We start from the raw sequence: 11,837 nt of genomic DNA, 5'->3' as shown, positions 1-11,837 counted from the left end.
AAGGACTGCTTCAAAAGGACTCCCTGGCCTGGTAATTGCTCGTAGTCCTCGTTCAATGATTGTGTTAGCCACTCTAGTCTGCTCGGAAGGCCAAAAGAAAGGGGGGGTGGGGGACTCCAGAGATACAGCCATTTGAAACAAAATCATGTCCCTATATGTACCTTAGGAAAAAGGCCTAGTGTTCAGACGGCACGGCCCAATGGAGTGACATAGACTGGCCTAAGGTAAGATGAGCGAGCGTCAGTGACATTGCCACTTGTGCTGGCACAACTCCTGCGGACGTATGTACTATTAACATTAACAAACGAGCCAATAAGCAAAGGGTTCACTTGCCCGTTCACTGAAACAATTGGTACTGCAGCCAGAGTTGTATTTAACGGTTTTGGGCAACATGTTTGTTTCAGTCAGTGTCCAATGGCAATGGAGGTGTGACATGATTTACATCGAGTGTTTTCTTAAACGATGTGAGTGCGCCTTTGGACTACAATTTAAACTGAGGAACTTAGACATGATAGGCATAGACAAGCAACAGATGGAGTCAGTTTCATGGGAACATTTGCTAGGACCACAATCTAAGCGTTTATAGGGCGTAAATAATGATTTCCACGTGTGTTTAAGTTAACACGGGCTCATTCATTATAGGACAAGTAAAATAAATTGTCCGTTTTTATTTACATTGCCCACTTTCGACCTCCTAGTTTTCACACAATCTTTCCTATTGCTAACAATCATGTTGCGTCGGCTTGAAAGGCAAACAATGCAACAGCCTAAAGATATTCAGTCAAAACTAAATTCTTTATACTCTATGCATTCATGAATATTACTGTAAGTGCGTCGAATGCGCATTTCGCTCTGACCCTGGTCACAGTAGCTTTCTGCCTAATGCTGAAGCTGTTCCAACCCGGTGTTTTATACTTCGGCCAGTTAGTATGAAATCAATAGTAAGGGGCTGGTTATTATAGCTGAATGCCTCAAGCTGTCTATATAATGAGAAGCAGCTTGCTGAGTGTGTGTGCGTAAGACAGAGCGGGGAAGGGAGCCAGAAAGAAAGACAGGGAGGCTGGACTTCGTGCACCAGCCGAGCTGCTGTTTTTCACCGCGTAGGACAGCGGCTGAAGTGCAGCCGCACGAGGAAGTGCAAAACAAAAGAAGTGATGGGCTTTTATGAAGAATAAGCAAGAGTTCGTGTTTAAATTGTAGCTGCAGCCGTCGCACTCGGGAAGAACCCCCCAAGGGATTTTGGAACTTTTCACTGCGCGCGAAGGTGCGCGAGCGCCTTTCGGACTGTGACAGCGCGAGACATTGATTCCTCGGAATGATTCCCAGAATGCTCCCCGCGCTGCTGGGTGCCATCCTGTGTTGGCAGAACGGCCATGCCCAGCATATTGTCAGCGGTGAGTACAAGCAGCAGTTTATGGGATGTGATGACCTTAACAAAGAATATTATATAGTATATCCATGGGATTGGTAGAGTCCCCATAAAACGGAATGGGCTAAAAATGCATGTATCTCTCCATTACCTATGCTGTTGCTGTAAAGTAATTCTATAATACATGGATACATACAGATGTGTGAAAACGAGGGTATAATGATTTAAAAAAAAAAAAGGTTTTCCAATACATCTAAAGTCATAACGGTTTGAACCCTATTTTTGTAAAGGACAATTTCTTCAATTGAATGGCAGATTGCAATTTTACGAAAAAAGCTTTCGCAGGTAAACAGAAGGTGCTGCCGCAAAGGGGCTGACCCAACCTGAAAACGTGTGCTCATATTACATGGCAAAAATGCCTGGTGAACTTTTTTCATTGACCTCAGTCTCAATATACTAGAATTGCTCGATTTAGAAGAAACCTAAAAATCTGTAGCTAAAACTGAAGTGTATAGTAGCTCACTGCAGGTATCAAGCACACTTGAGATACTGAACCATTTTCTGCCAGTTGGGTCATTGGTGTACAGCCGGTGTTTGTAACTAATCGTATGTACTTTTTTAGGCATATTTAAGTTAGTTACATGCTTTGAGAAGCAGGCACACCAATGTGAAGTGGTTGTGAGATACTAAAGGACAATGAGATGTAGGAAATATTAGGAATGGGGCATGAGCAGGCCCACTAGATTTATGTGGCAGAGAAGAAAGTAATCTGCATCAAGGCTGACTACATTATGCTGCAAGGAAAAACAATATATGTAGCATATTATGGTGTTAAAGGAAAATTAGGTGGCATTAATTTGTCTCTATTGTAAACGCTTTGATAAAAAAGAGGATGTCAGAACTATAGAAAAGTGCACATCCTTCTTAAGAAAGAAAACTATGCACATTCATTGGATCCCCTTCCAAATGTTGTCCGCCAACTTTTAATGAGGTTGTCTTGCATGCAAGGGTATGACTTCCATTTAACAGTTATTTCCATCACTAATGCAAACTAATTGTTTGAAACATATAAATTTTTGAAGTCAGCACAAAAAATATATGTACAAATCTTTTGTTTTATTCAAAGGTGCGCCTTTTAATTCTGCATTTTTCGGGTACGTTTCAAATCTTGTCCTCAGTTTCAGGTTTACTCTGTATTTACACTGCAAATCTATAAAAAATAGTTTTCCAACAGTTCTGTGCATCTAATGTTAAGTAATTTATGTGTATAAGTACTGGGTGTTTCAAGATTTAAAACATCGGATGTTGAAAGTAGCCGCAAAACGTTGGAATTATGGCTGCTTTGAGAATGGACATGGATATTTATGAAATGTTCAACAAAGCAGTTTATATCATAGGAAGAATCATCTACTGTGCACTGTCTGCCTTGCACTTGAAAAGGTGGGGTTTTCTTTCCAGTTTCGGACAAAAACCCTTTCCCCAGCCCATCAACTAGGCATAAAAGCACCATCTGGGCAAAAAGCTCCCCTTTGTAATGCCAAAATGCTCCCATCAATGGGTGAAACTCAATCAGTTAACGTTTACAAAGTGCTGCAAGCTACAGGGCTGTAGTGCATTTAATCTGAAGAGTTTTAAATAACTTTTGATCCATTTGAGCTACAAAATCTTGTAATCAGCACAATATACAACAGGCGGTAAATTATGTGGCAATCATTATTATGTGGAATATTCTACGGTTACATAATCATCAAACTCTAGCACTTCATCCATAACTCTTTGTAGGAAATAGACACAATCCGATGACGATGGTCATTACAGTCCTCATAGAGACTGCATGTATATTACGAACTAGAATAGTACTTAAGTTCCTCTCTTTTTAGTGTTATCTGTGATAATCATTTGGAGTAACTGAAATAATCCTACGAGTCCATGTAGAGTCAATGATCCACTTTATCTTTTAACAACAAATTGATAAGACTTCCTCAAATTGAGCCAAAGAGAAAATATCTCCTCCTAAGTTTGTCTTTTCCCACAAGCACTGACACAGCTGTTCCAGAGCCAGGCACTCTCTGCAATTGTTTCTTCAGTACCAGCAAATGGCAAGATTAAAATGATGGCCTTCATAGTTCATGTTACAGTCTGGAAACGAGGTAAATCCACGTGTCAGAAAGTTGTGCTTTTCCAGTATGACCAATCGTTTATTTTTATTTCCATGCCAAAAATAGCTAAAGAACTGAAGATTTGCAATAAAAAGTTTTTCTTTTCCTTAACTACCCCTGATCTCACGAACGATGAGCAAACGAAACATTTCATTAACGTAGCATGTGGCAGCCAGAAGGGGTCCCCTCGGGGGAGACATACTACTGTGCATTTCCATTTCGTTTAATTAAGGACTATGCTATAGTGCGCATTAGAGGATTGAACTGTGGCCAGAGCTGTTTCTGAACATTCGCACTCTGCAAGTTCACACCTTACACCGCACACACGTGCGCTTTCAGTACACAGTCTTACACATAGCTCGGCGTGCACAATTCATATATTATGTTACCCGTAACCCACACTTAAGGTCGAAATGTAAAACTGGACCATTTGCTTTTCATTTCAGTTATGATGTCAAACTGAATGGTATTCTGTGAAAAGTGTGCTTATTTCACTGCATACAAAGTACATGCTAGAAAGTGAATTAATGTTGATGACTTTGTAAAACAAACAACGCTCATTTGAGGCAGGCGTGTTACGCTTGCGAAGAAGCACCACATTTTCGGTTCCTTAGATCCAATGGGAGCGGACAATGCAAACACCTGATCAAGGTTCACACATTCACTAAATTGGAAACTCTGCATCAGCTTAGACACCAATATTTTCAAAGACGCCAAAACATTCTTATATTGCTTCCGATATTATCTGTGGATTTGAGTGTGAGCATGGCATGCAGTAGGCATCCTTTATTAGGAGTTCGAGATTTGTTTTCCCTAGGTTATCTTCGGTCTCAACCTGCTGTGATGAGAATGTACACACAATGCATTAACAGTCTCCAAAACAACTATCGCTCCCATCTCTCATAGACTTTATGCCGGACTTTGGACATGTACACCACTCTGCTGCCTTTATATCATAAAAAGCACTATATCATAAATGGGACACTTCCTCGGAAAAGTTTGGTGATTTCGAGGAAGCATCTGAATTCCCAGACCGCTAGTCAACAGCACAATGGTTGACAGACACAGTGTGGGATTGCCTGAACATTTTCTGATCTGGACAGAATATCTTCAATGATACCCTGAAATGCACAACATGGGAATTATTTATGCTGCCCCCAATCAATGTTCTCCCTTCCTCATTCATACACCTTTCAAGAATTTTTCTAGTACTCCGTGCACCAGAGCCAAATTGATATCTACCTTTATTTATTTATTCATGTATACATTTATTTAATTTTATTTCATTCAGATTTTCCATATTTTAATTTACTGCACCAAAGGCCAAAAGTATAAATAAAGGTTATTGAACTGAACAGAACTGACTGTCACATGACTTAGGTGTAAACTTGGCATTAAAACCAATATGAGGTACTAGCTACCTGTTAAAGTGATGCACCCCAAAAATAGGTGCGAACATGAATTGCCTACTTCTATGCAGGTTGTCATCAGGATTTGGTCAAATTCAATGGCTTCGTTGAATTCACCAATTAGGCCTCATGCATTTGGAGTTTTTATGAATTTTCAACCCACAACAACTGTGTGAGTGATACAACCACCCTCTTTTCAGAAACAGAGCTGATCATGGGAGCAGTGTGAATAGTTCTTACAACTATATGCAATACTCGTCTGTGTCTTGTATTTCCCCATCACATAAAACACTTGTATTTATTTAAAAACTCACCAAAACAAAAGATAAATGTATTGCGAATTGGTCACTTGATTGAACCTATTTAAAGGAGGTATCAGAAGGTCCTATGTGTTAACATCAGCTGGCACTTTACAATAACTAACAAGTGGCTGTGGCATCCATGTGTAATTTGTGCCTGTTCTTAGATAATGCGTTGATCAGTGAAGTGCTATAATGCATTTGAAGCCATCTAACCAGAATGATATAAAATGGATGCGGCAACATCCAGCTTAAAGAAGCCTGATTTATCAAAATGGAGAAATCTTCACATCACAAGTTTTCTCTTTTCCATACACACCTTTAGAATCTTATAGAGTTTGTGGTACTCTATCTTCCATTTTGAATTCTTATTCCAGCAATGTTTGCTCCTAAAGTTAAGGGGACAAATTGCCCGTGAAAAATATATTAGGCCATGAGTGAATACCAATGTTTTGATCGTGTGTGTGTTTGTGTGTATAATGCCACATTTCAATTGACTGTTCACGACCTCTCATTTGGGGGTGTGCACATTACATCATTTTTGCCAGATGTTGGGCACTGCCACCCATTTTTGTAGTCTTGAATTTATCTTTTACCATATGACTTTTACCCAAAACAAACAAAAAAAAAAAAACAGAAAGGGAGATAAAAAAAAACAGTGACAAGGAGACAAACTAAGAGGAGAAAGAAACTAAGAGAGTGAAATAAAAAGGGCGGAAGAATAGGGTGGTAAAAGAGGCATGACTTAGATTCAAGACTAGATAGCCTTATATTTGACAATCCTGGAATTAAACATCTGGGGGTTCCGTCGAGAAGCCCCTCCTTGCACACTTTTGTAATTATTGTTTACAAATTAAGCTATTTGTTGTGCATGTTAAACATTTGAAATTCTAGTCCTAAATCGAAACATGTATAGCTGAAAGTGTGATCTCTGAACACAAAAACTACTGTGAACCCGTCCGTTGAATGTTTACATCTTTCAGAGTTACTTCCCCTTATTTGTGCTGAGACAATCCTGAGCACTTAGGGGCATATTTACAAGCCCCTTGCACCTCCGTTGCATCAATTTTTGTGATTCAACGGTGATGCAAACCTTGAAATCATATCTATCAGGGTACGCAAAGCCTCTTTGAGTGGTTTTGAATACCTCATAGATATACAGTAAGGCAAGACAGTGCAATTTGCTGTGTTGCCTTATTCTGTTTAAGGGAGGCATTCCATGGGTGCTTTAGTGGGTGTTTCCATGCAATACCTATGGATTTTGATGCAGCCACAGATTTACAAGACCTTGTAGACACTGGGATGTGACAGAACCTTACGCCTCCCCAGGGGAGGCACACCGAGGAGAAATATCTTTATTTCACCTTGTTTTTTCCTCTCTCTATGGGCCCCTTCCTGCACAAAATCAATCCTACCTACAAAACAGACACCTTTGCACCATGATGCAAAGGTGCCTGCATTGGTGCTAAGCTGCCAAAACGGCACCACCGCAGTGGGAATGGACAGGAATGCACCATATGCCATAGAGATGTCACATTCCTGCCCTTTCCCTTTGATGCAGGCCATCGCAGCAAGGTGACTTGCTGTACTGCCCTCTGCCAAAAGCCCATAAATATAGGCCTTTGTTTCCAATGTGACCTTGCAGCTCACTCTACCTGACTGAAGGTGCCTCAGCAGGGTCAGATTAGTAAATCAGGCATTCGGGCAATGGGCGATGTGCTGGTGCCTGAGGTCCAGTTTTGAGTGATTTCAGGATGAGCTGTAGCTTCCGGCCTTGCCAGTAGATCTCTGGAATCCTGCAGCAGGAACAGACAGAATCGTATTTCCTCACTTTATAGCAGGGGCTGGCAGCATCCTCACCAGCCCCCTTCTGGACTGGCCCATTATCAGCTTATGGGGCTCACATGGGTAGGCTATGGACACAAAATAATGTGAGCAGATTGAGTGGAGAGAAGAAGGGAGAGAAGTGTTTAGGAGCAGCATTGTTTAGGAACAGCATCGTGGGAGCCCAGCTGCAAAAAGCCATTTTCACACTTCTACTCAATGTATGAGGCCGACACTGTCTCATCTGACCCCTCCATTGTCCAGCCGGCACATGATAGGTGTGGGGTGGGGTCCCGAGAAAGTTGGGCAACCTTCCTTACTCCCCAGACCATACCAGTTATCTCTTTTTCTAACTTTCACTCCTCCATGTACCTTTCTCTTTACTTCACTGCGCGCTTTACCTAACCTATCTTTCTGTAACCTACGCCTCATAATACCCCTTAATCTACCTCACCACTGTTATTCAGCAATGAAAGCTACAATCTCAAACCAAACACTATGCACATACGAAAAGGAGTGATACTTTAAATATTTCGTTCCCACCTCCTCATCTCCATGCCCACATTTGCCAGTTGAGAGATGAATTATGCAGTGCCCAATACCAGCAGCATCCAAACGTTGCAGCAGGAGGACAAAGCAAAGAGCTAAGCAGCCCACAGGTGGATAAAAGACCATGCTTCACCAGACTTCTGCTTCAGACCACTTCTTCAACTCCTTATGTTCCACCCACCTCCTGTCATGCCTAAGAGAAAAGAATCATGGCCTAGACCAGGCCCTTCAGTGGCCTAGTGCAGTTACTGAGGCCCAGGTAGAGGCCAGACCACAAATCCCCCACCCAAAGCCACCCAGAGTTACCAAACCCTTTTTTTTCTGTAACTCTGTCAAGTCAGGAGTATCAGAGGGTCAGGGCACCAACTCCAGGCGACCATCTATTTCACCTTTCAAACCTAATCTCCTCATCCGAGTACTGACTAACACAAGCTCAAGTATATCCTTCCATCTTGGCTTTAGACTGCATTTATATGATGACCGAAGTCCTGGACATAGATGGTTGGGACAGCATAAATCACCTTGATGTGCAAGGCTTTGACACTGAAAGTAATTATTCAGCTTTCAAAGATGCAGTGTTTCTAGTCTTGGCCAATGTTAATGACCCCCTACAACGTTTAGAAAGACTGATTTGCCACACATATTTCCAAAAATTAGGCTCCTGATATTAATCTAGCAGTGTTTCATGAAAGGCTGTATTTGGAAATGTGGACCACTATTTTTGGGTGGCTTGGGCGTATTTTTGATACCAATCCGACCCTGTGCTTCAGTGCACACATGCATCTCCACTAGTCTTATTGCTATCCAGGCCTAAACTTTGGTATGTGCTTTTTCTGTCTGCTTTCTATGCAAGAGACACCCTGATGTTACCAAGGGTACATTCATTATGTGGGTCCATGTATTCCTTATGGACACCAAAGGGCTCCTGCGTACCTTAAAAATAATCCGATTCTCAATGAACATTTTTGGAAGGAAACGATTTACCTTGTTCAAAAGATTGCTTGTCCGTGTAACTTTGTCAGTTTACACAACAAAATACTTTTTATGCATACAACCAGCAGTAACCTAACTACTCAGTTTGCAAACCTCATTGTCATTCTTCAAGTCGCTTGGAGTAGATGCACATAATTATTTGGAAAGATCCAGAAATTCCAGGGATACTCCTGGGAAGCATCGAAAGTTGAAAATGTCCAGTACTACTTACATGCGTTAATGTACATGGTGTATAATTACATGTGTGTAAATACTTAGCGAAAACATGTTCGTAAATGCTAGCTTTTTTATGAATATTCTTTCACCAACTCTCTCTGGAGACTGATTTAATCCTGCCTTTGACAGGAGTACATTTCTGATGGTATACAGGATGGGAGTCTGCCAAACAAATATTACAGAAAATCCCAAAACATGGGGTTTCGGCTTTTCACCTATTTAAAGGGCTTTCCCGGCCTCGAATACCTGCTCATCGCCCCTGATGGTAGGTACATTCCCCTGTACTATTACACCACGCTTGGATATTACCACATGAGTAACTCGATTATTGATTGAAAATTCAAGATTTGGGAATTTCAATCGTTAATTCCCACTCATAAATTTGACCTAAGGTAAATACAGGCCCAAATGTGGATCGAAAGCAGCTATTGCGTCATAAAAAACATAAAATATGTACATTAAAATATGATTGTCACCTGGCTTCCATTCAAATCTATCATGTTTGCGCGCCGCACATTTTCTATATTCTGTATTTCTTTACTGAGGAGTTATAAAGATGACTTAAACGTTAAGACCCACATCAGTGTTGTAAGACTGCAATTGCGAGATGGAAATTCATGTTAGCAGGATGGGCGAAAACTGCTGAGTGCTACTAAGCTCGCAGTGCTGTCCAATGACATCATGAGAAGAATGAAGTGATGAGAATGCAGTTTGCAAAGATGCAATTACTTTAAGTACCCATTGGGCACCGGCGAGGCAAGGTAATCACATTACTAGTCATTTAGCATCCTCCATATTAATCAGAGGTATTCTGCTCTAATGACTGCTGTTTGTTTCACTGCAGCCGTATGTTTTTTCTTACGTCTGTCTGTGTGTGCTTTATATGCTGATGCTCTGCAATCGATGGCAAACTTATTCAGTAATCATGCACGTTTGAATATGTAAATAATGCATATCTTATGGAGTAATGCTATTTAGAAATGCTTCTTCACATGGTACAAATCCCTATATTCTCTCTGAAGAATTAGCAATTGTTTACTGGGAGTTAACATTTGCATACTTTATATCAACTGCTCCACAGATTCACAGAAGGGTACAGTTTGGAGTTCATTAGATTTCACGGTTTCTACTCCAGCAGGCGGGGAATGTTTGCTGGGAGCTCACAGAAGGGTTTATCAGTCAGAAAAGCATGCATGGAATGGCATGTTATATAATTTCCGTCTGTGTTATGAGGTCAGTATCTCTGCAGGTTCATAATACCCTGCCTTAGGAGGGGGCAGGGACTCTCTCCACAGGCAGATGCAGTCTTTGAATGACCCTCCAAATTGTTGGTCTCTAGGACTCCCCATCAGCCCTGCCTGCCATTCATTGTATATCAACTCCTGAATGGTGCACAGTTGCCATGTCCCAGAGGCCCTTTTGCCTATGCAGATGCATTGGTAATATAAGGGTTGTACACAGGAAAGGTATTCTCTCACTTGCAAGGGAACATGAACTGCCAGCTTCACATTGTGTGGCCACAAAATGAATGAGAACTTGCAGGATAACCACAGAAATGCCTTTGGCTCCTTTTGAAATACTGACGTATGCCCAGTGGTGCTGGAATAGTTTTCAGAGTGGGGGTGCTGCCATCAGTTTTACGACACTGAAATCATAGAGACTGTGAAAAATGCAAGCATCACACAAAAACACAAGTGTAGCAAATGTGCAATTAACAGGGGAGCAGCAAGGGTTTGGTATGTAGCCTGTGGTGCATTTTTAGAGCACAGTGCTGAAAATATGTTACTAAAGGATCACGTAGTAGCACACTGTAATTTACAGACTACACAATTCCCACTAAATTTGCACCAACACACAATCTTACTGATAAAATATACAGGGCACAAACAATAGATAATGTGAGGAATTTCAGTGAGCATTTACCATTTGTGCATCACTGAGTAAAGTGTCTTGGTTTGTTTAATTGTAATAAAACATTTGTTTCCAGCACACATGTAAATCTCCCATCATCTTTGACTGTTTCCCATTATGACCCATGTCCTGTTCTGTCTTGTGGTTCGTTGTGTCCATACGTCCCCTACCTTCTGCTAGGACAATGAGTCATGCCATCATCCCCTCCTCCATCTCAAGCGGGATTACTGGCAGCGGTGAAACACACACACACACACACACACACACAGTCAACTACCACCTGAATACAGGTGCACATGGCCAGTTAGAGTTGCTGAATGGTTAGCCTGAGCCTCAGCACCCAGGAGAAATACCAAAATCAAGGTATCACCGCTGTTCTACCAAATCTTGTCCTGCTGCTGCTGAGAGGTGACTTTTAGTGGGGAAGCTTTTACTGATGTCCTGAGGGGACATAGTAAATAGACTTCTCACTAAGATTTGCTCCTCCAACCCTCGACTCAGCACTGCCCTCTGGTCCAGCATCTCCCAGGGGCCCAGAGTTGTTCTTCACTGGACATTGTACTACTTCTCCAGACACCACAATAGTTTACCTTTAAACAGTTCTTCATCCCTGGATTTTGAATTATTTTTCTGACTGGACTTTGAGCTGCGCCTCTGCTGGATGCTGCGCTTCCGTCTCTACTTGACCCTGCCCTAATCTCTCAAAGCCTTGTACATCAGCTTTCCCTGATTCTCCTCCATACAAATACCCTTACCTACTCTCCCAAAGCCACCCATGTCCACCTGCTCACATAGCCTTTTCACTCCTCAGTTCACCGTGGAGTCTCTGTTGCTATCCCTAGCACCCAGCTCGCTCCCCCAAATCCCAGGCTCCTCCCCATCTCTAGCTCATTGTGCTTTTTCATGGTCCCGTCCCTTGACACTGCACTGCTTGGACTTGAACCCACAATGTTCTAGCACCACCCAGAGGGCCAAGTGTGGTGTAAGGGTTAGAAGCTTGCATTGCTGTACCAGTTCTCTGAGAAAGGCGACACCTGCACTGTTAAGCCCATACTGTACTTATGTTTCTGTCTCCCTGATCCTGCTGTGCTTCCATAGTTTATTGCGT

The 11,837-nt window shown here is 41.8% G+C and overlaps 1 protein-coding gene across 3 annotated transcripts in view; it reads left to right on the top strand.

Annotated features, from left to right (window-relative positions):
* Positions 1 to 995: 995 nt before the first annotated feature.
* Positions 996 to 11,837, top strand: part of CHODL (chondrolectin) — a 277,889-nt gene continuing 267,047 nt past the window's right edge. Inside the window, exon 1 of one of the 3 annotated variants that reach the window (XM_069204102.1) lies at positions 996 to 1,394. In XM_069204102.1, the coding sequence (XP_069060203.1) occupies positions 1,316 to 1,394 (79 nt within the window). In that variant the 5' untranslated portion in view covers positions 996 to 1,315. The remainder of the gene's footprint in view (positions 1,395 to 11,837) is intronic. The other 2 variants (XM_069204100.1, XM_069204103.1) reach the window with 2 other exon arrangements.

This window comes from Pleurodeles waltl, chromosome 8 (genome assembly GCF_031143425.1).
Source record: "Pleurodeles waltl isolate 20211129_DDA chromosome 8, aPleWal1.hap1.20221129, whole genome shotgun sequence".
In the NCBI taxonomy this organism is placed as follows: Eukaryota; Metazoa; Chordata; class Amphibia; order Caudata; family Salamandridae; genus Pleurodeles; species Pleurodeles waltl.
Note: the sequence above shows the minus strand (reverse complement) of the source record. Positions and strands in the feature narration are given on the sequence as shown.